The following is a 27,424-nucleotide window of genomic DNA, read 5'->3' as shown; positions in this document are numbered from 1 at the left end:
GGGACGAGCGGAAAAAAGTGAACATGGGCTCTTTATTACGTTTTCACACTGCAAACTAGAATTGAAAACTTTTTTTTATGTCTGACAACTCCTTTAACAATGGGCCCGACACTCTGCCACTGCAAACACATCATCGGCATAGGGAGAGGGAAGAAACTTTGTCCTTTATAGACTCTTTAGAGACCAATCTGGAAGTGGAGGTGCTGACAGGGGGTGATTGGTGGACTTCTGATGAACTGGTTTCATGAAAAAGGGGGCAGTGCTTAGAATGGGAGGTACTCCAAACCTCCCGGGACTGCTCCACCTACAGTTGACATCAGGCATAACTGATCCTCTCTATCTCCTTCCAATACCAAGAGAAGCATGGAGTAAGTAAACCGACTGCTACAATAATGCAGAAGCTATTCCAAACGGACTCGGACAGTGTTTGCTTCCAGCTGCTATTTCTTGTCATTGACTTGTATGTTTTCTAACTACTGCTGACTGCTCATTTAGTGCGCCATTGTAAATGAACATTATAAACTACTAGTTATGTTTGTCCGGTAAGGAATAGTGCCTGCACCAGGCGATAAACAAATGAAGGCCAGTTTGTCATCGTTCGTCCCTGGTAAAAGGACATCTATCTCTATGATAAGGTTTCCATTAACTGCTGTCCTGCGGCTACAGAGAAACGTTACATTTTACTGCATTTTTATTTTCTGTAACCAAAAGTAGTGACCTATATTAGGGTTAGAATTAGTGTAAGTGCTTTGTGGTTTCTCATGGGTATTCGGCCCTGACCCTCCAGGGCATGCAATGTAATTATACAAAGCTTTGCAGAAGGGATTCTGGGAATCAGATGTGTTGGCTTCTCTTCTGGTTTCTAACAATGCATACACCTTCACAGTTTATTGTAGAAGCCGGCAGTGTGCTGGTATTTGTGATAAGAAGAAGGTACATATGTGGATTTATTGTAGATGGTAAATACATAGAAATGACTGCATTGGGATTCATCCACCTCAGTATGACGGGGGCTGCTGTTTTAACTCTACACAGTACGATCTGACTACTGTATTAACATCAGATTGCATGGCATTAAGACACAACTATTTACGAATATTTTAATGTTGGAATATCTTTACAGTTTAAGTAGACGTTATTCTAATTTAAAGGGGATGTGTCATCGGAAAATGGCCTATTGTGTCAATCCATTTTTTTATGTTAAACATATTTTCTAAGAATTTTTGGTGAATTTTTTTTAAATCCTAAAATTAAAGGGGTTGTCCCGCGAAAGCAAGTGGGGTTATACACTTCTGTATGGCCATATTAATGCACTTTGTAATGTACATTGTGCATTAATTATGAGCCATACAGAAGTTATCAGAAGTTATTCACTTACCTGTTCCGTTGCTAGCGTCCTCGTCTCCATGGTGCCGTCTAATTTTCAGCGTCTAATCGCCCGATTGCGCAGTCCGGTCTTCTTTTCTGAATGGGGCCGCTCGTGCCTGAGAGCGGCTCCTCGTAGCTCCGCCCCTTCACGTGCCGATTCCAGCCAATCAGGAGGCTGGAATCGGCAATGGAGCGCACAGAAGCCCTGCGGTCCGCCGAGGGTGAAGATCCCGGCGGCCATCTTCACCAGGTAAGTAAGAAGTCACCGGAGCGCGAAGTCACGGGATTCAGGTAAGCACTGTCCGTTTGTTTTTTTTTTAAGTCCCTGCATCGGGTTTGTCTCGCCGAACGGGGGGGCTATTGAAAAAAAAAAAAACCTGTTTCGGCGCGGGACAACCCCTTTAAGTATTTTTTACACTGACCACAGAGCCTATTAACCCTTTCCAATCCACTGTCTGACGTCTGAAGACATTCTGATTGAAGACTATACAGCTCTGATGTCAGAAAACGTCCGGCGGGGTATTCTTACTGTAAATTACTGGCCGCTCTTTTGTCAGGGGCCTCTCCAGTGTGTCACATATTGCAGTACTGACTCTAGCCAGTAGATGGCGGCATTGTATAATGACAGAAAGAGAAAGCTCCCTAGGAAACCCTGAATCCAAAATTGGATTGCAAAGGGTTAATAGTGTGACATATTATGATCTGTAGAGAAAACTTTGCAGCACAGATGCCCAACAGCTCGGCCCAGGATTATCATTCCTGTGCTCTTACACAGGAACGATTAGCGCTAGTGAGTGGAGGCGGAGCAGACTGGGGATCGTTCCGGCCCGCCTGCCTCCAGTCGTTCATAGATTTACATGGGCAGACTTCTCATTCGTCATTCAGTTGCTGCGTGCATTTACACTCAATGGTAATCATTCAGATTCTTACTGGATCGTGGGAATCTGAACAATTATCGGCCCATGTAAAAGCACCTTAACACAGGATCCACCATTCACAATTGATGATCAGCTATGACTATCTACTACCCCTTCCTGATAAATGACTTCTGCACAGACCACACAGCATGCCTAGAAAGCCTACCCTAGAAGTCAATTGGTGAGCTCCTGTCCGTTTTTGTATCTACTGTAAAGCATATCTGTAAATGCTGTTAAATGCGGCTCAGGCGAGATAACTGTCCCCATAGTATTTCACTATCAGGTTTTAATTAGTAAAGCAATATAGGTGATACATTCTCTTTAACATGTGTGATGGTAATGATAAATAATAGAAAAGGTCCATTGACACGGAGTGATGACCGCTCAAAAATCACTGAAACGACAGTTTGAGTGACCACTTTAAGTGATAATTTTGCATAAACTATTAAGTAGCTACTCAGCTACTTAATAGCTTATTACCGTGCAAATGAAGCCTTTACTAAAAGCAGTTAATAGCCAGAGGGCTCTTATGTGCATTCAGCTCCTTTGTTCTCCGGCAGGAAACAATGCTATCAGCACTACCCGCGGAGAACTCGGCGTGCGGCTCTGATAAGACCGCACAACGAGTTTTAGGTTGGACTGAATTTAACGATCAGCTAGCAGTGCACGATGGCTGCGCGTTTAGACGCAACGATTATCACTTAAATGATTGCTTTTTAGCGTTTTTTTTTTTTTTTTTGAGTGATCATCACTCCGCATAAATGGGCCTTAAGTTCAATCTCAAGTGGATAAAATAGTTTCACTCTGCTTGAAACGTATCACTATATCACCATATATGTATTGATTGCCACTCCTACCACCTGCTCCTGAACAAATTAATTGCATTGGATTTCTATTGCCACTTCTAAAATTGTATCTTCTTTTGGGTATTCAACATATATAATGTGTCACAACTTGGCTACTGACAATGGGACTGCTGTCTGAGTCCCTGCTCTAAAACACTGCTTTAAAGTGAATAGTCACTTATTAACACTATTTTGTGTTGATTAATATCATATATATATATATATATATATATATATATATATATATATATATATATATATATATATATATATATATATATATATATATATATATATATATATATATATATATAGTAGCTGAGCTTTATATCCCCCTCCACAGATATCCACTACTTGGCTATGATATTAAAACCATTGACAGTTGAAATGAATGACAACAATGTTGTTACAATGACGCATGTCAAAGGGTGGGATATATTAGGTAGCAAGAGAACAGTGAGTTATTGAAGTGTTGGAATTGGCTAAAACTTTCAAGTGTAAGGATCGGAATGACTTTGATGAGAGCCAAATTGAGATGGCTAGACAGTTGGGTCAGGGCCTCTCCAAATGGCAGGAGCTGTGGGGTCCTCCTGGTGAACAGTGGTTAGTATCTATTAAAAGTGGTCCAAGAACGGGTGACAAGGTGATGGGTGGCCACCAAGGCTAACCGAAGCATGTTGGGAGCGAAAGCTAGGCTGTGTGATCCCATCATAAAGAAGAGCTAAAAAAAGTTAATGTTGGCTATTCTAGAAAGATGACCGAATACACAGTGTATGGGGCTCCTTAGCGACAGATGGGTCATAGTGCCCATGGTGACCCTTGTCCATCTCTGAAAGTATTTACAGTGGCCATGTGAGCATCAGAACTGGACCGGAACAAATGGAAGGAGGTGGCCTGGTCTGATGAATCCTGTTTCCTTTGTCAAGTGGAAAGTGCATGGTTTATCTGAGAAGGAGATACCTGAGTGCACTATGGGAGGAAAGCAAGCCAGCAGAGACAGTGTTCTGCTGAGAAACCGGATGTCCGGCCATTCATGTAGGTGTTACTTTGACATGTTTTACCTACTTTAACATAGTTAAAGATCAGGTATCCACAGGAGTGCTGAGTGCTGCGATCTTCTTTCCATAGAAGGAAGCGGAGCAGTGGTCATGCATGTGTAATGGAGAACTCTGTGTGCACGAATGTCAGAATCAATGGGGGTCTCAGCAGTCAGATCAGAGCATTATCCTCTATTCTGTCGAATCCATGCCGGAAAAATCTGCACTGTGAAAATGGCGACATTTTCATCTGATTTTGTATTCAGATGACTAGGAGGATACTGTAAGTGGCTTTTGGCACAGACTCTGTACCAAAACCCGTGGTGTGAACATACCCTTGAGTGTTTTTAACTTTGTTCTTGTTTTGCTTTTTATTTGAGCTTATGTAGACCTAAACTGTCCTAATAAATCCTGCACATGGCCGAATTTGCATTATGAAATCTGGAGCGGGCGTCCGCCTCTGGATTCTGCAGCACATACCCGCCATAGCATGCTATGGAAAAGCATTTTTTCTGGCCACAAGTGGAAATCAATTGCGATTTTCCGCTCGTCGGGGAAAAATCGCAGCATTCTCTATTTCTAGGCGGATTCCATGTGGATGGCTTCCATTTAAGTTAATGAAAGCAGTCCGACCTGCAGCACTTCTGCAATCATCATTTTGGAAAGGCCGCGGGATCATTGCCTAGCGACGGTGCAGCATTATCTGTACTGCGCATGTGCACAGGCCAGCACATCTGCAATACAGATAAGAAGAATCTGTACATGAGGGTCACGGCTTGGGAACAGGGTTGGATTTCGCTGTGGGATCCCATGTGCAGAATCCGACCTGGTCGTGAGCAGGCGGCCTTATTTTCCAACTTATTTTGTATAGTATACCTAAAGGGAACTTATCACATTGTACAAGGAGTCCGATGTATGAGCAGCATCTTACAGAGTAGAATGAGCTGAGCAGAGTGATATATAGTTTTATGGGAAAAGATTCAGTATATGCATTTTTTTCCTTCTTATTCCTCCTCATCCTGGGTTTCGGAGTCCAGTGGGCGGTCCTATCAGTGATTGAGACTTCTCTCTGTATGTACAATTATTCAAGGAAGGCTATCAATCACAAAGTAGAAGCACTGTCTGGACTCCTAAGCGCAGAATGATCAGGAATTAAAATAAAACCATTACAAAGTATAGTATATCTTTTTCTATAAAGCTATATATCAAATTGCTCAGCTCCTCCTACTCTATACCATGCTGCCACGAATAGGACTTCATGTTCATAGGTTCCCTTTACAATTGAGGGGTGCTACTAATACTAATGTTCACCACAACTGTGTGTCACAAGTCTGCATATCTTCGCACTGTTCTCAGTTTAATGCTTTGGGTTTAGCGTCCCTTTGTCTGCAACTGAACCAGAATATTCAAGTTTTATGAGTTGAGTTGGTTGGGTCAGTGTCTGGTATAGTGATAAATGGACAGCTAAAAGCCCTTACAGTTCCTTGATTACCTGTAAGAATGACTTAAAGTGGTTTTCTGAGGTCTTTGTTTTCCATTAAATTCAGTTTCCCCTGCCATAAAGTAAAACTTAGGCTTATACCCGCTCCCGCTGTCCATATATAGGCTGCAGTCCCACCCATTTTACGGAATATCACACGCGCTGCAGCCAATGATATCGCTGAGCTCTGTCATTGGCTGTGACATCCGGTGAAAAGGCTGGGGAAGACCGTAAATATGATGTCAGAGGGAAGACCCGGAGCAGCGGTTCAGTACACAGCGGGAGCCGGGAGAGGTGATTATAAGCCTATTTTGTTATTTTATAGCAGAGGGAGCTAGATTTTCCAAAAACAAATCTCTCGGGGAAAATCCCATTATAGGGAAAAATACAAGTTTGTACTTGACAACCTTCAAACCTGAATTTTCAACTTTTGAATAAAGTTAAGCTTCAGTGCTGTAATACATTTTCATAGAATGGTTTATGTACATAGCAGTAGACCGTAGATCACGGTGAATAGTAAACCAAAGTAACAACTGCATGTAAATACTATCGGTCTTCGGTTCTAATTTTACCGGCCATAGTGTTGAGCTCGGGGAAAAGGCTCCAAATAGGAAGAATACTTAACAATCCAGCACACAGTTTTGCCAATTTTTTTTTCTAAATCTATATTTCTTGGCGCACTGTGCTGATTGCTAGTTTTCAAATGGCAGTCTTATTTTCATAAAGTGAATCTATTTCACACTTCATCTGAAGCATTCAAGACATTCTGACTGTTTAGGAAGCTTGGATTTTATATTTGATTTATAAGTTATCATTAAAATGGAAGAAAATTCACTTTCAGCGACCCATGCATTGCTTACATAACAGAAAGAACATTCAACTCTCAATTCTGTTTGTCTCCATCATAAGTCTTCACTTTAGAAATAGATGAGCTGGAGATAAAGCGCAATTTCTCCAAAGCTAGGACTTTACAGTATATATCTCCGTATTTGTGCAGTGACTTCAATTCCACCGGTTTCATGTATCTTCGAACTTATTAGCATACAAACTCACAAAGTGCCAAAAGTTCCTGCTGACTCATCGCGCCATGGTAGAATCTGTTGATTGTGATTAGTATTGTATTAAACCTCATCCCATATACTATACTTATTTTTCTGTAGGATGAAGATCGGTTTCCTAGTGATATATCTACTTCTCCTCACAATCACAAGAGACTGCACTTGTGGTAAGTAACAAACCCTGCATATTCAAATCTACTTGCCCTCCATCCTTAAAGGCTATGACCATCTTTGCAACCAATTGTTTTTTCTTATTGTTACAGTGAATCTAAAATAAAAAAATGATACAACTGTGCAAATAGTCTTAATTAAAGGTAGACCTAAGGTCCATTTACACAGATATCTTTCAAAAGATTGAAAGATCAGCGATCGTTTTGCATAAAGTAGTAATAGGCACTAATAGCCATTAGTGCCTTATCAGCTTCATTTGCATGCAAATGAGCGTCTGGGAGCTGTTACAGAACTCAGGAGGAGGTCTGAGCTCTGTAATTAGCTCCATTGTTCAGCCACAGGCTCCCTGTGGGGAATTCAGCACCATGGACAGCAGACACAGTGTGCCGTCCTGCTTATCAGCTGTTTTGCGAGTGGGGCTGAGAGCTGAAAACAGCTGTAACAATGTTATCAGCTGTAATCAGCTCTCCATGGGCAGAACACAGCATGCGGTCCTGCTTATCAGTTGTTTTGCTGAACAGAAAACCGTTGTTCGGCCAAACAGTGAAAGATGGGCACATTTAGACACAACGATTATCGCTCAAAAGCCGTCTTTTGAGAGAATTTTGAGTAATAATCACTGTGTTTAAATGGGCCTTTAGGCTTTAAAACTGCAGTGACTTTGATTTTGCTATTTTCTTGGAAGTATTATGGCTCGATCCTACATGAATAGTGCATGAGCAGCCATTGAAAAGTATGTACAGATGTGGCTTGCCCAAACTATAACAACTGGTTGGGGACCAGATCCACAGCAATCTTTTGCCTGACAGCTTCTTCCTAAGACCACCCTTTTAATTCAAACTCTTTAGTATCAAAAATTTACTGTAGGGGGTTGTACCAGAATTCACTTTTATCACTTACTCATAGGTTAGGTGAGACCCCCACAAATCTCAAGAACGGGGGTTCCTTGACACCCTCCTTCTTATCATTGCGGGCTGACTGCCCCAACCCACAGTGATGTCGGATTGACTGGAGTGGTGGTTGGACATGACAGAAGTAGTTTTTACCTATCCCCGGCAATGCTGCTGAAAATTAATTCACTGCCGTTGCATTCAATGTCTTTCTCAATGCGAGGGTTGCAGTGAGGCTGAGAGGGGGACACAGAACAATGGGGGTCTCGGCAGTGAGACCCTCACCGATTAGACTTTTATCCCCTATCCTGTGGATAGCTGATAATAGTCTGTCCTGGTACAATCCCTGTAATAGTAATACAGTTGATCCCATAAACTGAACAGACTATCTAAAAAAGCTTACAGCGATGGAATTGATGACTGATTTTACCACGAGAATAAAAATATTTCTATTTCTCTGAATATGTGCTGATTTGTTTGAGAGTATTTGAAGGGGTAATATACATACATACCCCTTTACTAAGCATGTAGCTCCCCAGTAATGCACTTATTGCATTAGGGAAGGGTACATAGATATATGGAGAAACCTACCATAAGCCTGTCAGTGGATTTTGCTGCAAATCTATCTGTAATATCTGCAGCATTTCTGGTACTAGTGGATGTATGGAAATAGGAGCAGATATGTGCAACTGTGTTTGCTGACATTAAGAATTTGGAGAACTATTGTATTGAAATGTATTAGGCCCAATGTCCACGGGCGGATTTGATTTGCGGAATCCACAAATCAAGCGACTCTTTGGTCCAGAAAACAAATCGCATCATGCTCCATTTTTGTGCGATTACCGCACAGACAGCTTCCATTGAAGTCATTGGAAGCTGTCCAATCCTCTACCCATCCGCAGCTGACACTGCGGATGGGCCGCAATTCCCGCAGAGATTTAAAAAAAAAAAACTGCATTGTGCATGTCCAATGGAGCGCCTTCAGACCATCCGCAGTACAGATAACCCAGAAGTGGAAAGGTCTGCGCAGACGGCAGACTTCCCGCACAGGTACGCAGGGTCCTCGGTCGCGCGCAGGTGGGGATTCCGCTGCCGGCTCCCACGCCTGCGGGATCCAACCCGCCGCGGACGTTGGGCCTTACAGAGAGGCCATACTCGCATGCTGAAGATTCTGTTTAGACCTAAATCCTAACATTCCACTGGTAGTAAATGTATTTTGTACCCCGTTCACACTCTTAGGAAACTATCCCTGCAGAATAATGAGTACACTGCAGATTTTAGAAGCCATGACAAGAACAATAATGATTTTTCCATATATTATTGGTTACCTTGAGTTACAAAAGCTGCACTAAGCTTCTGGCTGCACTCTTCATTCATTCGATATTTTTATGATCCCTGCTCCCACATTCAGTCTTCTCTTGTTGACATATCCCTGGAAGTAATACATGCAGGTTCTGTATCACCACCACGTTATCCCTGCACTGTATTCATTTACTGTTGCAACTTGCGAGACAAGTTGACTTTTTCATTTGCACCATTTTGGAGTGCATACAACTTCGATCTCTTTTTAGGGGGCTGGGGCCTTGCAGACCTGCGATTTTCAAGCACTGTCTGCTGTATTTTGCTGAGTTTAGTGTACCTCATACCCATCACAATGATGGGGTGTGCTACAACCTGCTGTCGGAGGCAGGAGCCTGCATCCGAAAATGAAAGTAGAATTGTGGCCAAACGCCGTGATCAAAATCGTGGCGTTCTGCCAAGCGCATGTGTGAGAGTGGCCTTATAGGTACTGTTTAAGGCTCATCTACACAAGCAGGCAGTCTACACTAAACAAGCGCCAATCAACTTCATAGCAAGTTGATCAACACTTTTGTACATCCAGTTACACGGAGTAATCATCGCCAGTATAGTCAGATAAACTATTGTTTATATGGCCACATGTCCCTATGCAGTTTCATCATTGTCAGCAGCAGTTCCATTTACACAAGGACATGTGTTGCTGACAGATGGGGATTTTTTTGTGTCTGCATAAAAAAAATCAGTCCCCGACAAATGAGGAGTTAATAATTAAGGGGTTATAATTTGATATGCAGACATGTTTATATGGGACAACTGATTGTCACAAACATTCTTTTGGCTGATTGTTGTGATGTGTAAATGGGCCTTTACTTGTCACTTTTAAGCTCATGACAGTTGCTTTAAATAATAAACTGCAGGAGAGAAAATGTGTGCCTACTACGCCATCTCTAAGTTACATTGATGAAGGTCACTCTGTCTTTATTAGACCCCAGACTTCAGCATTAGTGTGGACTGATTTTTGATATAATAATCGTGAATCAGGACTCCCAATTCCGATTTTCATTAAAACCAATAGGAGTAAAAATTGGGTTCTCTAATTTGGCCTCCTTGAACAACAGTGGAAGTGATGGTGGCGGTGGCTCAGTGGTTAGCACTGCTTCCTTGCAGTGGTAGGGTCCCAGGTTCAAATCCACATTATGGTTAGATTCAAACACACCCGTTCTTTCTGCTTGAAGCAGAGAGACAATATTTTGGCTTTTTTTTGGCTAAAAATCAGACCGGGATTTTGGCGAAAAAATACGCTGGAGCGTGGAAATCCCTCAGTCGGCAGAAGTCCTTGGAATGACTTCAAATGCTTAAATAGAGCCAGCTGTCTTCTTTTCCCAGTGTTTGAACAGCGAAAAACTCCCTCTCCCTCTTTTCTTTTCAGCTACCACAGAAGTCTATGGGAGATTCCAGCGTATCTCAACAAAAGATAGTGCAAGACCCTTCTTTTCATGCAACATATAAAATCAGACAACGATGACCTATTTTTTCCAGTGCGATTTAACTTATTTTTTTAACGAACCTAAAACTTACTCATCTGAATGAATACATTGGATTCCAATGCTTCAGATGGTTGCTATTTTTTTAGGTGGATAGATTAGCCACGTATATATGGTTGTGGGAATAAGGCCTTCAGCGCACAATCACTCATACCTTAAGCCCCATTTACATGGGACGACTGTCGGGCAAATGATGTCCAACACTCGTCCCCGCATGTACTCGCTCCCATGCTGTCGCACAGGAGCGAGTATCGTTGGCTCGCAGTTGGGTGGCTGGAGGAGATATCACTCCTCGCTCTTCCCTGCCCCTCTCCATTCACTTAACACAGCAGCCGTTCAGTACTGAATGTTCATCGTTCATCGTTTAGGCTGCATAAAATCCTGAATAATGAGTGTAAACAGCAGCCGTTCATTACTGAACAGCTGCTGCTAAAGTAAATGGAGAGGGGCGAGGAGTGAAATCTCTGCCGTTCTGTGAGTGAGCCAGCGATACTCGCTCCTGTGTAACAGCACAGGAGCGAGTACGCACAGAGATGAGTGTCGGCACCAATTGCCCAACATTCGTCCCGTGTAAATGGGGCTTTTGACTTGCTCCACGCACCAGACTTCGTCCCCGCACTTAGATTACATCAGATTCCAGACTTCAGGAGCTTACTATTTGCCATTCGCCTTTAATACTGAATTCCTTCAAATAGTCTAACATTTGCACCATAAATAATTCATTACTTCTACATTTTCAAAACGGTATTTTTCTTTTGTCATTGCACAGTGTGCTTCAAAGTGATATTTGTCATCTCTTAGATGCTACTGCAATATAAATGCTGCTCATTAACCCTCAGCCTACTCAAAAGTAGTGCTGTCCTTTTCTGCAGTACTCATGAATGTAGCCGGCAATTGGCTGATATGGTAATTTGGTCCATTGTCTCCCAGATTGTGCTCAGAAAGTAACCTGCTTGCATAAGGATTCTTGAAGGTAATGTGCCAAATCATTGACAACAGATGGTCAAGCACCAGGTGATTTGTGGAAATTAGGTCAAGCTGCTGGCACATTGCCTCCTATAATTGCTGAGAAATGTTTAAGTTATTGGATGTGCAGTATAGCATATATAATAACAAGCGGTGCAGTTTTATTAGTGCAGACTGACTGCAGTTCTCTATGCTAAATGATCTATCTCCATGTGTTCAAAACCATTAGAAAGATACCACTTTTGTTCATTAATTAAGGCAAACATATGTATAATAGTAATTCTCTCATTATAGATTTGCCCTTCCATAAAGGAAATGTTGATGTAATAATATTCCTACAAATACATTTGAACTTCATAGTTGAGTAACATACAAATGTTTTTATACAGTAAAGGAAACAATAAGGCCGGTTTCACATCTGTGTGGGAGGTCCTATCACAAATCCGGCTCAAAATACTAGAAGATAAAGCGCTGCATACAGCACTTTTTCTTCCATCCAGAAGCCGGGCAGCTGGGAGGAAAGAGGCCAGACCCCATTATATTCAATTGGGTCCATCTGGTGCTGTTCGGTTCCGTCCAGAGACCGAGACGTTCGTCCGCAGGGATTCTGCTTTGCTCATTCATTTGGGGAGCAGGAAAGAAGAATCCCTGCGGCCGAACGGATCAGGAAAGCAGAATCCCCAAAGCAGGTGTGAAAGCTAGCAGTTGACTTCAGAACATCTGAGGCTCATCATAGTGTTTCAGCAATTAATCTGTGGTTACATTGATAATGATTATAGTGTAGACCAGCCATTGTGTGTGGATTTATAGATATGTTCTACTGTATTCCCAATTTTTTTTTTGCTTTTATAAGTGACTACATCTGTGTCCATCATTTTTTGGTATGTAGACATCTAAGAATACAGCACTCTTGGATTGTATTGTACTCATTTATATCATCACCACCTTGATTTGTAAGCAGAAGGTTACACTGTGTCAGCATTTACATCTGGAGTTTATATGTGACCTTTTGACTAGCTTCTCTGAAAAAAACATAAAATCGTCATTCTCTGACAGCCGCAGGAGTTGTCGGAAGGTTCTGACAAAAAACAAGGCAGTGTGCGAGTATGTTCACATGTTGTGGATTTGCTGTGGATTTTATACGGGCTAAGATCTACAGTGGAAAATCCACCCCAAATGGTGCATATACCAGTGCAGATTCCCTAGAGGATATCACCCCCTCGTTTGAAGGAGTAAAATCTGCCTTGAAAATCCACATCCAGTTGACATCCTGCAGATTTTAAATCTGCAAAGCAGGTCAATTAATGCTGCAGATTTTCTCTGCAGTGTAGATAGATGAGATTTCTAAAATCCCCTCCACAATACCTGTACTGCACTGTAGTATCTCACCCATCTGCTGTGGGAACAGAGGACCCCGGAGACTTGTTTCTTCAGGAAATGAGGGGTTTATTGTGCCGGCATACACCCAGTAAATTCTCATTCCAAAAAACTGGGTGCTCAGAACAAAGAAAAGGAGAGCCTTATATAGAAAAACTTACTTTCACTTTCTCATGCCGTTATGATTGGGTTACATGTTATCACAAACTTCTGTTCCACCTGAATTCCCATATTTGGGCAGTTTTCTCCCCCAATCTTATAATACTTTTTATCTAATATACAGATATACATTTATAAACAAAGTGGCAGAAAACCTATTTTCATGATGTGATTCCATCATCCTATAACTGACACCCTGTATAGCATAAGTATATTCCCTACATGTACATGAATCTACTGAAGAAGGGAATATAACTCAAGGTTTTAAACTTCTATAGAAACCCTTATATCGATTAGAAACTATGAAAGGTCTGAGTGCGGTCTCGTCTTGGTTAACCCTTTACATCCACATTTAACCATTTCCTTCCCAGGCCTAGCTACCACACATCCACTTTCGTTCTGTTCCCTCTGACGTTACTCTATTTTTACAGCTACATCTATAGATGTTTTTTGTTATCTTCCTTGACCATAAACTGGATGGCCTAACATGCTGCCATTTTGTCCTTTCTACATCCCATTACCTTCAGTATTAAAACATCCTAAGGCCCTTTTACACGGGCTGATAATCGTTTGGATTCTCGAGACCCAGCTGGAATGTGAACGATATCATCCAGTGAAAATGCACACCCTGATTGAACAACAAATAAGAATTTGTTCACTTTTCGTTCATTGTTCAGTTTCTGCATGCAGAAAACTGAATGACAGGTTAGTCCGTGCAAACAGGCAGTCGGTCACTTATGAACAACTGCCTGCTCATTGTGAATGGAGGCGGGCTGCAACGATCCCCGTCCCGTACCGCCTCCATTCACTGGAGATGATCATTCCTGTGTAAAATCACAGTAACGATTATCGTTGGGACGAGCAGTCGGGCATCTGAGCCTGACAAGTCGTCCCGTGTAAAAGCACCCTTTAGTAGTACTAAATACTGGTCAGACACCGCTATGACCTACTACTTATGAATAATTCAGTCATCCTAAATAAGTGTATTTGCATCAAGTATTATGATACAGAACATATAACATAACTCACGGGTCGTTTTGACCTAAAGAAATCGAAAATTAAGCTCATGGCCCTTAACTGGAATGTAGACATATTTATTTCCCAGCATTGTTCTTGGAGGTTTTCCAAATTACCCGAGTCTCTCACTCTAAATATAATATAGTCTGCAAGCTTACGATGTCCAGTGTAATTTGCTAGTTATTTCAGAGATTATTCAAAGCTCCTTTTTTTGGAGATCTGCACTTAGTTATTAATCTATAATGGAAGTCATCTTGCAATTTTATGTTCTGGATACTTTATGACTTTTGAGCAAATATGCTTGTTTGTGGCTGTCTGCCCTTTGTATGCCCAGTCATTCTTCAAATTAGCAGTCCTGATCATACCATTAAAAGTACCATAACAAACAAAAATGTTTGGGATGTGATTACTGTTCATAACTAATGTTGGCCATAACTAATGTATGACTAGACCAAGATGTTCCATACTGAAAGATGTTTACCCATTATCCTATCAATGGGCTGTATCGCTACTGGTTGATGGCAAAATATTTCTGAAATGTGCACCCCAGGACAGCCCATCAATCGTTATTATTGTGGGCTTCACTAAATCCTACTGACAGTGGCAATATGCAATCATCATCCCTAAGCCACATTTGCCAATATGTTCTGTAATGACCCTATACGTGCATAATTGACAATGTCTGCTAAGTAACCATTGAATATATTACCCATTAATGATTTTAAGACCGTATATTTGGAAATACTATCAAGTATTCTATAGCTGATGCATTATTTAAGAGCGTAAACTCTGTTTTATTTGTTGGAGGAAGTTGGAAAGGGATGAGAGCTTATTGGGACATAGGAAAAAACCACTGCAATATAGGTAGATTAAACTCCTCAAGTACAAGTGGCATCACATCTAAGCTAGAAACTTTAATGCAGATGAATCGTACAAAGGGGGACGGAAAGAAATAGGAACCTTCTCCTGGTGGGTGGTGCATTACTTGTACAGTCTTCTGTTGCTAGGTGAATGTCTGCAAAACCCTTCTGAGTCGGTATGCCAGTCGACGTTGGGGAAGATTGTGTTGGGCTCCAGTTATTGGGGAAAAAAATCCCTGGAGTCGAACGCAGTATTCCCCAATGTCAACTGGCATACCACCTCAGAAGGGTTCTGCAGACGTTCACCTAGCAACAAAAGTCAAAGGAACATGAACGGTCTAATTAATTAGAGTTTGTCATTTACGTACATTAATGACTTGGGGCAAAAGTGCCATCTAGAAATTTACAGTTTATGACCAAATTTCCTCTACTCTTCCAGGAGGAAAAAAATGGAATTACGTGATGCCACCATATGTTCACTATACACAAACACTTCTCTAAACGATCTCTAAGACCTCTTTCTTGATTTTTTTTTTTCAATTAAGCTAATATTAAATTGATTAATAAAATAAAGCTGAGGATTTAGTAATGTTGGAAGTGACTATGACTGCTTGAAGTGAATGAGTTTTAAAAGTAGCCCCCTTTTTTATGGTTTGAGTGCATTAGCCTTTAAGTTCAATTTTGGTTTAAAAAGAAACCACTTTCTGAAGAAACATGGCTGCTTTTGCTTTCGCTAAATGCTATTCCATGAATCATATAGAAAATGTCATACAGTATGAAGATGGCCACCATTGTTCAGCGAGAATAGGGCAGAATGGAAACAAAAGGGGAAGGCCTACATTCCAACTACTCAAGAGGATAAGTACATAATAGTCTGTACGTCTTGAGTTTGCAGAGTTCCGAAATATTGCAAACCCAGTGCTGAAATGACCTACAACAGTAAGCAAAGAAAATAGAAAAGCAAATAAAACAAGAAGTATATTTGATAGTGAATGTCTATTTGGAGGTATAAGCTTACGGCTGAGTTGTTTCATCAGAGGGATTTATTTTGACCAAATGATAAAATGCTTCAGGAGTGCTCGATGTGTTCTGCCAATTGTTACTATTCTATTCTACAAAGTCATGCCATCAACTGTGGATCCACATTTCGTCATGGAACAGGACAACAATCTAGGCATACCTCTTAACCATGCAACAACTGTCCGGTAAAGAACTAAGGAACCAGAATAATGTCTTCTCTAGACTGTCCAGCACAATCAGCAGGTCAACCTTGTTGACCTCCTGTGGGATGAGCTTCAATGTTAGACCAGCGAAATGCCCTACAAACCAGTCATGTCACAAAATTTTACAAAAATTTTGTTAGAATGCCATGTGTCTGGTAAGTTGCAAGTGGTTGATTCTTCAATAAACGTTAAAGGGGTTGTCCCGAGGCAGCAAGTGGGTCTATACACTTCTGTATGGCCATAATAATGCACTTTGTAATATACATTGTGCATTAATTATGAGCCATACAGAAGTTATAAAAAGTTTTTTACTTACCTGCTCCGTTGCTAGCGTCCTCGTCTCCATGGTGCCGACTAATTTTTGGCCTCCGATGGCCAAATTAGCCGCGCTTGCGCAGTCCGGGTCTTCAGCAGTCTTCTATGGAGCCGCTCGTGCCAGAGAGTGGCTCCGTGTAGCTCCGCCCCGTCACGTGCCGATTCCAGCCAATCAGGAGGCTGGAATCGGCAGTGGACCGCACAGAAGAGCTGCGGTCCACGAAGACAGAGGATCCCGGCGGCCATCTTCAGCGGTAAGTATTGAAGTCACCGGAGCGCGGGGATTAAGGTAAGCGCTCCGGCAAACTTTCTTTACTTCCCTGCATCGGGGTTGTCTCGCGCCGAACGGGGGGGGGGTTGAAAAAAAAAAAACCCGTTTCGGCGCGGGACAACCCCTTTAAGGTTGATGAATTGGACAAAAATCTAAACTAAAAATGACTTTGTATATTTCTTCTAAATGAAGCAAAACTTGTGAATGGTATTGTATCTACATCATTATATTATAAATGACAAGCACTGAAGATTGTAGGCAATCAGAGTGAAAAAACATATTTTTTGGACGCACCCCAGGTTTAATCTACAGAAAATAGGAAACTACAGAAAATAGATATTTCAGATAAATTTAAACTTTCCTAGTTGACTGATAAAGTGGAGCGGCCGATGACACTAACTTCTGTGGTCTAGTGTAGCGCCTCCTTTCTTGGTATTCTACGGTAGGCTCAACAGACCACTTCTGTAAGTGTTTGTGCAATGTAGCAACATTTTTCTGCATTTAAATCCGCAAGGTGACTTCATTACGGATGTTGGTGCGGATTTCACTCGTTTTATTGCAGTAAATGAAATCCATGGTGAAGATCTATCACTTTTCCGTGAGAGAGCCACACTACGTGACTTTTTTTTCTGTGTATTTCTTCTACTGTGAGTGAATGAAGTTTGTTAAAACCTTATTCACTTACATTATAGCGCACTTCATTGCAGAATTTTAGTGCGCATCCCTCACAGCCCTGCTTTGCCACACAGACTGCCTTGCTATACTACACAAACAGCTTTGCTATACTATGCTTTACACACACACTCAAAACTTTTATACTAGAGTATAAATGAGTGTAACAGTATTTGCACAAGGACAGACTACAAGCAATGGGATGAAACTGAAGGGGAGGAGACACAGATTAGATATTAGAGAGAACTTTCTGACAGTGAGGGTGATCAATGAGTGGAACAGGTTGCCACTGGAAGTGGTGAGTTCTCCTTCAGTGGAAGTGTTCACGTAAAGGCTGGACAAATATCTGTCTGAGGTGATTTAGTGATCCTGCATTACCATTCTATGATTAGCCTTAGTTTTTTCCTGTGCTCTCATGCTGTCCGGGTATGACTCCTCCAACGCACCTAACTGGTCATGACCTTCGAAAGTTCCTTCACACCGGGACCTTTCATCTCTATTACAGTGGTGTGCTGAACTCAGGAGGGGCTACAGGATGGGGAACTTCGTTGCATAGCCACTTTTCAACAAGATTTTTTTCTTGTGAAAACAAAATTTGTGTGAGAACATGCCCTTACTATTCCACATGGCTGATTGTCACCATTAATAGTAAAGCCATATGGGGATCTCTTAAATCTTTGGTCACAGTGCAGAATAGCTGCACAATAAAGCCATAAATACATTGGCAAAGTAATAGGAAATGATGTCATTTTGGCAGAATTACTAAGTGAAGCGGTTGAATGGAAATTGACCACTAATTGGTTGTTTACGGAAAAAGTTCAAAACATGCTAGAAAAACTGTAATTGACAAAGGCTTCTTCAAAGTCTGGGCAGCCTAATTAGTCACATTACTTGGATTTTTTAATTAGCAAAGATACACAGAAGCTTAAAGGTAATAAAGCTAATAAGCGTTTATTGAGCAAAAGGTCAAATTCTTTTCAGGTGGTATCTGGTTTCTATAGTGCAGCGATGTAGTTCTTAGCGTTCCGAAGCCTTTACACCAAAGGAACTCCTTTTCCAAAGCCGCAATGCGTGATGCCATTTAGAAAAACAGCAAAACTCGTCTTCTGATACTTGCTGCCTTGGAAATGTCATGGCACAAATAGCTGGACTCATCCATCACATCTACATGTCCGCTGAATTGGAATGTAGGCCATTAAATGTCTGACTTATGGGAACAACGCATCTTTTACTCCTCATCCATTATTGTGTTATTATAACACAATCAGGCTTATTTCAATTTGTTGACACTGTGCCAAAGTTTGACGGGAGTGGGAAGCTTATTAGTTGTATAGAGATATTTATAATAACCAGTTCTATAAGTCTGAAATAGAAGCAGACACAATTAGAGTTTGAACAGGGAAGAATGTCAGCACTAGAGAAGTCAATACATGTGTTGAAATTCAAATTTGCTACAAAAATGACTATGAACTATTTCTTATATAACGCAATTCTGTATCCTTAAATTGAATCTATACATTTCTATACATTTGTATGGAAGATCACCATAATGTTATTGATAATGGCAGCAGGCAAACCTTTCTAAATTTAGTTTCGAGTCATACATGGAAATGGGGATCACAATGTAACGGTTACCCCTGAGGCTTTTGAGGCACATGAAGTCCAGACCCATATCCTCCGTGTCCCATTTAATAATCCAAACAAACACTATTTAAGTATCTTAAGTAATTGTAAGATCCAGAGTATAAAAATCATCCTGCTATTCAATATAACTCCCATTTCACCAACTGTCCAGTCAGCCCAAAAGCCTTCATATGGCTCTAGTATGACTTTCAGATGACCTTTGATAGATGGATCTGTGATATTAATATGCATGTCGATTGTGTTTCATAAATCAAAATCATAGTGTAATTGTTAACAAATCTAATCAGTACGTGTCATCTACATTGCATGAACAATTTGTATTTCTGACAAGGTTGTAGGGTTTATTTTTTCTCGTATTTAGAGTTACACAGCTTTTTCATTATGTAGGTACATAGGTCTTTGCTCAGAGACTTGGAATATATAGTAAGCTTGTCAAAAATATGTACACCAGAGTTGAGCGAACATACTCTGCCGAGCATGATGTTCGTTCGAATATTAGCGTACTTGATGGTGCTCGTTACTCGAACGAGCATCAAGCCGTGTTCGACCCCGTCCCAGTTTTTGGCTCCTCCCTGCTGTGATGTGCCTGTTTTGGCCCCTCCCCGCCGCGACACAGCATGCGTCATTGGCAAATTTTTTGTCTGGCAGGAGAGAGAGACGAACCTAGAAAAAAAAGAAAAAAAGCTCGGCACCCGGTGTTCCACATACAGAAATGCTCGAGTCTCCCATTGTAGTCAGTGGGGTTCGTTACTCGAGTAGAGCTCTCGAATTTTACGAAAAGCTCGACTCGAATAACGCGGACCCGAGCATTTGGGTGCTCGCTCATCTCTAATGTACACCTTTTTGTGGTTTTTCTTTTTTAATTGTCAAACATCAAAAGCACAAAATATTTCAATGCCGGCCAAGATCAGAGGTGGTCTTTTGAAAATAAAATTATTTATTTTACTTTTTCTTTTAATTAAATGAATTACCCTGTCTACTCCTCTACCCACCTAGCACCACCAATGAACATTTCACCCCTTCCTATTCTTTAACACGTGTTTTTAAATGTGGGTTCCAACAGCCATGCACCCGTTGTTTTAGGCACCAACACCTGCAAACCCAAGAACCAACTCACAAGTATTGCCATCTGTTCAGATGTATCATCAATTACCTGCAGAAATATGTAAATTATTACCCACAGCCCTAGTTAGATTCCATTAATGGTTAATGACTTGTCTATTTATAACTGGGGAAACTCTTCGGATTCTTGCCGCCTCTCACAAGTGTGCTGGCAGGAGAAATTACTCAGGTGGGAAGATACATTTCATTTTGACAATGGGTAGGATCTCCAATTTTCGTAAACAAAATAAATTATACTTGTATGGTACAAAAAATATAATTTTCGTCTTGTTGAATTTCTTAAAGGTCCCTGAATCCCAACATTTTCTTATTTTACAACCTTATTAAAAACAGCAAGAAAATCTTTTGAAGCTGAGAAATCAGAATCCAGAATTCGATTTAACTGAAATTTTTGTGGCTGAACCAAAGGATTGCAGTTCAGCCAAATGTTCTTGAAACTTACCAGAGCCTAAACCGTTTCTCAATAGAGAGCAAGAAAAAACCTGCAGTGTCCACATGTGTGGTGCAATGTTGAGCATATCTACGGAGTAAGGTTCTTAAAGGGGCTGTACAAAATTACAAAAAACAGGCTGTTTCTTCAAGGTTGTGTGTGGTATTGCAGCTCATCTCCATTCACTCCAATGAGACCATTGTAGATTGCCAAGCATTTGAACTCTATCTCCAGCAGTTCCCCCTGAAGTGAATGGAGGGATAGTGTGCATGTCTGGACACTGCTGTCAAAATTTCAGGTTGTGCAAGGGCAATATCTCTGGATTGGTAATAATTAGAGATGAGCGAGCGTACTCGGAAAAGCACTACTCGCTCGAGTAATTTGCTTTATCCGAGTATCGCTGTGCTCGTCCCTGAAGATTCGGGTGCCGGCACGGAGCGGGGAGCTGCAGGGGAGAGCGGGGAGGAACGGAGGGGAGATCTTTCTCTCCCTCTCTCCCGCCCGCTCTCCCCTGCTCCCCGCTGCGACTCAACTGTCAGTCGCAGCGGCACCCGAATCTTCAGGGACGAGCACAGCGATACTCGGATAAAGTAAATTACTCGAGCGAGTAGTGCTTTTCCGAGTACGCTCGCTCATCTCTAGTAATAATCCCAAGAGTCAGACCCCCGCTGCTGATCAGCTAGTGATCCCCTATCCTGTGGATAGAAGATAACTTGCTGTAATTGGAAACTCCTTTAACCCTTTCCAATCCACTGTCTGACGTCTAAAGACATGCTGATTGAAGGCTGTACAGCTCCGATGTCGAAGACGTCCGGCAGGGTATTCTTACTGTAGATTACTGGCCGCTCTGCTGCCGGGGGCCTCTCCAGCATGTCCCATACGGCAGTACTGGCTCTAAACAGCAGATGGCGCCATTGTATAATGGCAGAAAGAGAAATCCCCATAGGAAACCCTGAATCCAAAATTGGATTACAAAGGGTTAAACCTAGAGGTTTGCTCGTATACCTGATGAACAATATTAGATTTTCTTTTAATCGTTTTTTTGAGGATAGTGGATTAGGAAACATTCAATAGGCATTGTAGTATCATGAATAAACCTGCTTGTTTTGCATTTCTTCAGGACAGCTAGCAGTGTGTTAAACTCTCTAAGGGAGTATTAAACTATCGCTAAACTGCATCAATGTCTTTTTGTATGACGAGGTGTATTGTATTCATAAGCGTGGGTTCTTATTGTCATTAGCATTCTGTTACTGACAGCCAGCCTATCTTTTTTGATAATTACCAGCATCTCTACTTTTTTTTTATTACATCTCATCCTTTAAATGTGACATTACAAGGCTTCACCCCGCACTAAGCACCACCACAGACATCAGTCTTTGACAATTCTAGATGAATTCCTGCTTTCTCATGTCTTAGCCATTAGCTGTTGTGTGAAAGTGGGATGAAAGAAAGCAGTCAATAGGAATGTAGTCATTTCCCCAGAGACTTCTTAGTAATAACTAAACTCTTGCACAACTGCAAAAGATTTATCAGTCAACATACTTTTTTGCAAGTTTTTGGTTTGGGCTCTTAATGGATTTATCTATTTTCTAATGTGCAACATTATTGTCACGTCCGTGTGGCACACAAGCACTACGCTCAGCACAGACGCAGGGTGACGTTCACAACCACTGCCGTTGACAATACAATGCACTGTAGAGCAGTGTGCACTACGCTATGCTGAAGCACTACTACCTGGAGTAGCACCACTCCAGGGAGAAGGAAGCCTGGCCCTAACCTAGCAGGGGGGTGAAGGCTCCCTGTCTAGAAGCGGAGCAATCGCCTTGATAGAGGCAGTCTTCTTCCTGGGCCATGACTGTCCCTAGAGAAACCCCTGGAGAGACAAACCGAACAGCAAAGCAAAACAGAAATACGAACTGAAAAGTAAACCGCAGCACCTTTTTGGATGTAGCAGTACACCCAGCACAGAGGAACTCCAATACTCCTCTATGGAGCTGAATAAGCAGCATTGAGCAAAGAGAGGGATGAGAATATAAAGCTACTCTACACCGGACGGCTGGCAGAGCAATAAGAGAAGTCCACCTCCAACCTTCTCCCAGGCGTGACTAATCCAGCATGCATCATGCAGCAAAGAGAGACAGCACTCAGCAGTCTCTGCACATGGTGCATTAACCCTTGTCCGGCATAACAAGGCAACAGGTCTTGGCCTGCGTCGAGGCCACAACGCTGTCGCAACCAACAAGCCACGACAATTATGGCAATGAACATTGACTGTAAGCCATAGTGGTGAATTATTTAAAATGGGTTGTCCCTCTGCAAATAAGTTGTTCACAGGGAGACCTTCTGCTGGGACTCCCCACTATTGGCTGCTTTCCTCCTGAAATTGAGGGGGTTTGTCAACAGACTAAAGTTTCTGCTATATGCTCTGTGACTGGTTATTAAATAATAAATGAACTTAAGCTCACCTCTTTTTGTTCCCCTAGTGACTGTAGTTCCTACCACTTTGTTCCCCCTGGCAGAACTTCTCTCATTTCAATACCCTGTTGCTCACAGGACTTTTGAGATTTCCACAAACTTTTGGAACCCCCAGGTCTCCAATTGTTTTTTATGTTTTAATCCAGCTGAACTGACAAAGGGGTAATACCCGACACACATTTTAATTTGCAGGCTTTTTACATTGTCCAATAAAAAAATAAGTTCTTCACTACCGTTACGATGATTTCCAGTTTTACTTAGTTTAGAGTGTTGCGACTTTTTTACCAGCCTCTTCCTTTCTCATTGTCACATTTATGCCCACCTAGGTGGAGCGTTTTCTGGCAGACAGCACCTCTACCATTCCAAACACTTATGATTCTAGAGCCCCATTGGCTTATCACCTTTCCACCAGGTTTTGCTCCACCCTCAATTTTTTTCTCTATTATTCTCTCAATAGAGGAAGACACGCTTTCTTTCTTCAGTTTATTTCCTGTTGCTCCTATCGAGCTGACATTTTCTGCAGCACCGGTACAGAAGTCATCATCTCTGTCCCTAACAGTGTCCACAGCCTAGTTTTCCTGTCTCATAAGGATACACACACTACAGCCAGCTTCTCATAAAACCAATTAAGGTATCTGTTTTGGGATTGTGTGAGGAAAACCTACGCAAACAGGTTGGACTCAAATCCAGGACTTTCGGACAGTTCTTCAAAGACACAGGAAATTATACCTGTAGGTTAAGGTATGTTAGTTAGTCATTATGGATTTTCCAGTGAAAATCCCCCCCAAAACCTACACATGCCTATGAGGAAAAAGCTGAATTCATTATATAATACAGTTTCTTATATAATACCAGTATGTGAAAAAGCTTAAGTCTTATTTTTCTGGCTATTTTCATTGCATTCTGCAGATTAGGTTTTTACTAGGACAGTGTTTCCCAATTCCAGTCCTCATGGAGCCCCAACAGGTCATGTTTTCAGGATATCCTATGGTATGAACACCTGTGGCAATGTCTGAGGCACCAACAATAATTACATCACCTGTACAATACTGAGGAAGTCCTGAAAACATGACCTGTTGGGGGTCCCTGAGGACTGGAGTTGGGAAACACTGCACTAGACGATTTTAACAAGAGGACTCAGCAGCACACCAGATAACCATGGCAGTGGGGGAGAAAAGAATGAGCTTTAAGGGTGCACACTCACAATAGGGTCCAGACTTCAGGGATCCCAAGAGCCAGCAAACGAAATGAAATATGCAAGCAGCACCCCATAGGAATCTTTCAGAAAGTCATCAGTTGAATGAAAAACCAAATTTCATCTTTATTTGTTGAGACTCCATCCGTTACAGAGCTTGCGACGTTTCGTCCGATGCAGCGGACTTTGTCAAGCACTAGAAGATGCTATAGCAGCACTGCATGTATGTGTTTTATATGTAGAGAAGGAATCCGCTGGCAGCCACTTATCTCCTGAGAACAAAAGAATCGGGCAGTTGGACTCCAACTTCCTGATCCTCATCTTCCCTAACATCTGCCAACAGGGGAGAGCCAAGAAGGCAGACCGCCATACACCTACATTAGATCATTAACCAAAATCAGTTGCTTTGGCGATTTGCATGTAGTGTGTATGGCCATCCTTACATTTTTTTCCTGCACCGTGGCTGTTTACTCAATGAACTCAATAAAATGAATGACAGGTACAACTGTTTGTGTGTTATTAGTTTAGTTAGATCATGTTTGCCTATAATATTGACTTAGATAACAATCAGACCACATTTTATTAGTAATCACTGTAGAAATATAGATGATTCCAAGGGGGTTCGCTTACTGTTTTCTTGTTACTCTTTTTCAAAGTTTACTACATTTGCATACACTATTGATTTATAGACAAATAATCTAAACTGTAGGTAGACTCAAAATGATTTAATGACTGAACAAGGAATAAAAAAGCCTAAATGAAGAAATTATGTAGAATCACAATTTTCCATTCTTCAAACAGAAGCAGAAAGATTTGCATGTAAGAGAAAAAGGTTGATCGCTCACATACAGTACACTGTATTTACTCTTGTTGGACTACTTGTATTGCAATTATTAAAAAGAATCTGTTACCACTTTTATGCTACCATCTTTGAGCGCATCCTAAAGTAGGGACAGGTGCGCCGATTATAGCAATATGTCTGTTATTAGGTATCTGTGAAGCAGAAACTTTCATTTTATCAGTTGCAGCGCACACATAGACTACAGGAAGTAGTCCTTAATATTCATGAGTGGCAAGCTAACCCGGTATCGTTGTATCTTGTCTCCACCATGAAGAATGGGTGGAGACCTGGGTTGTGCAAGATGAGTTATAGCGGAGGGTTAGGTGACGCCCACAGCAGCCGATTGGCTGATGCAGGGCTGCTGCTGTCCTGTCTGCTGTTAGTGCGTCTCTTACTGGTCGCTGAGCCGTGGCACTTTCCCTCTGCCGAATGGACAGCAAGGTCCACTCCAGACACCTTTTTGTTACTGTGATGGGCTGTCTTCCAGCATGTCATATTGACCCTCCTGTCAGTCACCCCGACACTCACCTGTCTCCCCTTTTGGCTGCAGCGCTGAGTTTCCCCGACGGCTGCGTCCTGTCAGTAACCCCGCCACTCAGCCATCTCCCCTCCTGGCTGGCCACTGCCTTCTTCAGCAGCGTCGCTACATCCATGCTGTGAACTTGAGAGTGGGGTCAGTGTAAGCCCCGCTGCGGTACAACAGGACCATTCCCCGCCAGAGAGACTTACAGCGAAGCAGCCGGTACGCTAGAATGTAGAGTGCCGGGGTGAGTGACAGGAGGCGGCAGCTGGCGGTCAGCCCCGTTGCATGAGAACTGGAGAACCACTCCAGGGACACTTACACGATTGGCCCTGGAACACACTTCCATCATCCAATCCACTGCTGGGGGTGTAAGCTAGCCCCTCCCTGTCAGAGACACAGCCAAACCATTGTCTCCACCCCTAAGTTCCAGTGGAGACAAGATACAACAATACCAGCTAACCCTACCCACCATTCCTTCCGGCCACTGAATGGTAGCTGTCTGCCTATTACTATGTATAGAGGACTACTGTTATTCGTTCTGGAATAACGAAGGGAAGCAAAATACAAGTTATCTTTGGTTGGATCAAATTCCAAGACCTCAGTGCTGCAATAGTGCTGACCACTGAGTCACCGTTTAGCCACTCGCTACGCCAGCTAATCAGTGGAGGTTTGCAATTAGGGACTTCCCGCTAATAGAATTTTTATGGTGTGTGAAAATGTGTTATGACAGATAAATCTATTGAAATCCTAAAGATAATAGAAAAGTACATATAAAATATGCAAAATCTCAGACAACAAAACACTGAGACATAATATACTAAATTGTAGTATCTATTTATTTGTCTATCTCATGGATTGATAAAGTCCAGAAGCCATGAAGCCAATTCATCCAGAAATTTGCTATTGTTACCCAAATTTGGTGGTTATTTCCTATTACTGTCTTATTGCAATTGCTGGGGTAGTAAAAACACCTTGGCTCCTGGAACAGTATAACTTTCTAATATATGCCTACTCCATTTACTTCTCTGCACTAGATCTGGCCCGTATAAGGTGCCATTGGAGGCTTTTAGGTTAAGACATCTCCATATGTTCAATGTAGGAGGTAAGTCATCTGTTGCTATGGTAACTACTATCAGTTGTTGGCTGCACAAACAGCAACTTTAAATATGGTGAACCTGCTCACCCTACCAATCCATTCACTGGGTGCAGAGAGATACATGGCACCACATGGGCAGCAGGTCACAGTACTAAGCAGTAGAAGAAAGATAGTTCCCAATACTCCAAACATTAAGATTAAAGCTAAAAAAGTTATTTGAAACAACCAATGCACAAGCTGGACGCCTTCAGGGCAGACGGTTAGCCCTTAAAGGGGTTGTCCCGCGGCAGCAAGTGGGTCTATACACTTCTGTATGGCCATATTAATGCACTTTGTAATGTACATTGTGCATTAATTATGAGCCATACAGAAGTTATAAAAAGTTTTATACTTACCTGCTCCGTTGCTGGCGTCCTCGTTCCCATGGAGCCGACTAATTTTCGCCCTCCGATGGCCAAATTAGCCGCGCTTGCGCAGTCCGGGTCTTCTGCAGTCTTCTATGGGGCCGCTCGTGTAGAATGCCGGCTCTGTGTAGCTCCGCCCCGTCACGTGCCGATTCCAGCCAATCAGGAGGCTGGAATCGGCAATGGACCGCACAGAAGCCCTGCGGTCCACGGAGACGGAGGATC

The 27,424-nt window shown here is 42.0% G+C and overlaps 1 protein-coding gene across 2 annotated transcripts in view; it reads left to right on the top strand.

Moving 5' to 3' along the window:
• The window catches only part of IL1RAP (interleukin 1 receptor accessory protein), a 185,054-nt gene that overhangs the window by 102,815 nt on the left and 54,815 nt on the right, over nucleotides 1–27,424 (top strand). For both annotated transcript variants that reach the window (XM_066602080.1, XM_066602084.1), the window contains exon 2: nucleotides 6,808–6,872. In XM_066602080.1, coding sequence (XP_066458177.1) covers nucleotides 6,809–6,872 — 64 coding nt within the window. In that variant the 5' untranslated portion in view covers nucleotide 6,808. The remainder of the gene's footprint in view (nucleotides 1–6,807; nucleotides 6,873–27,424) is intronic.

Source organism: Eleutherodactylus coqui, chromosome 1 (assembly GCF_035609145.1).
Source record: "Eleutherodactylus coqui strain aEleCoq1 chromosome 1, aEleCoq1.hap1, whole genome shotgun sequence".
NCBI classification, from domain to species: Eukaryota; Metazoa; Chordata; class Amphibia; order Anura; family Eleutherodactylidae; genus Eleutherodactylus; species Eleutherodactylus coqui.
Note: the sequence above shows the minus strand (reverse complement) of the source record. Positions and strands in the feature narration are given on the sequence as shown.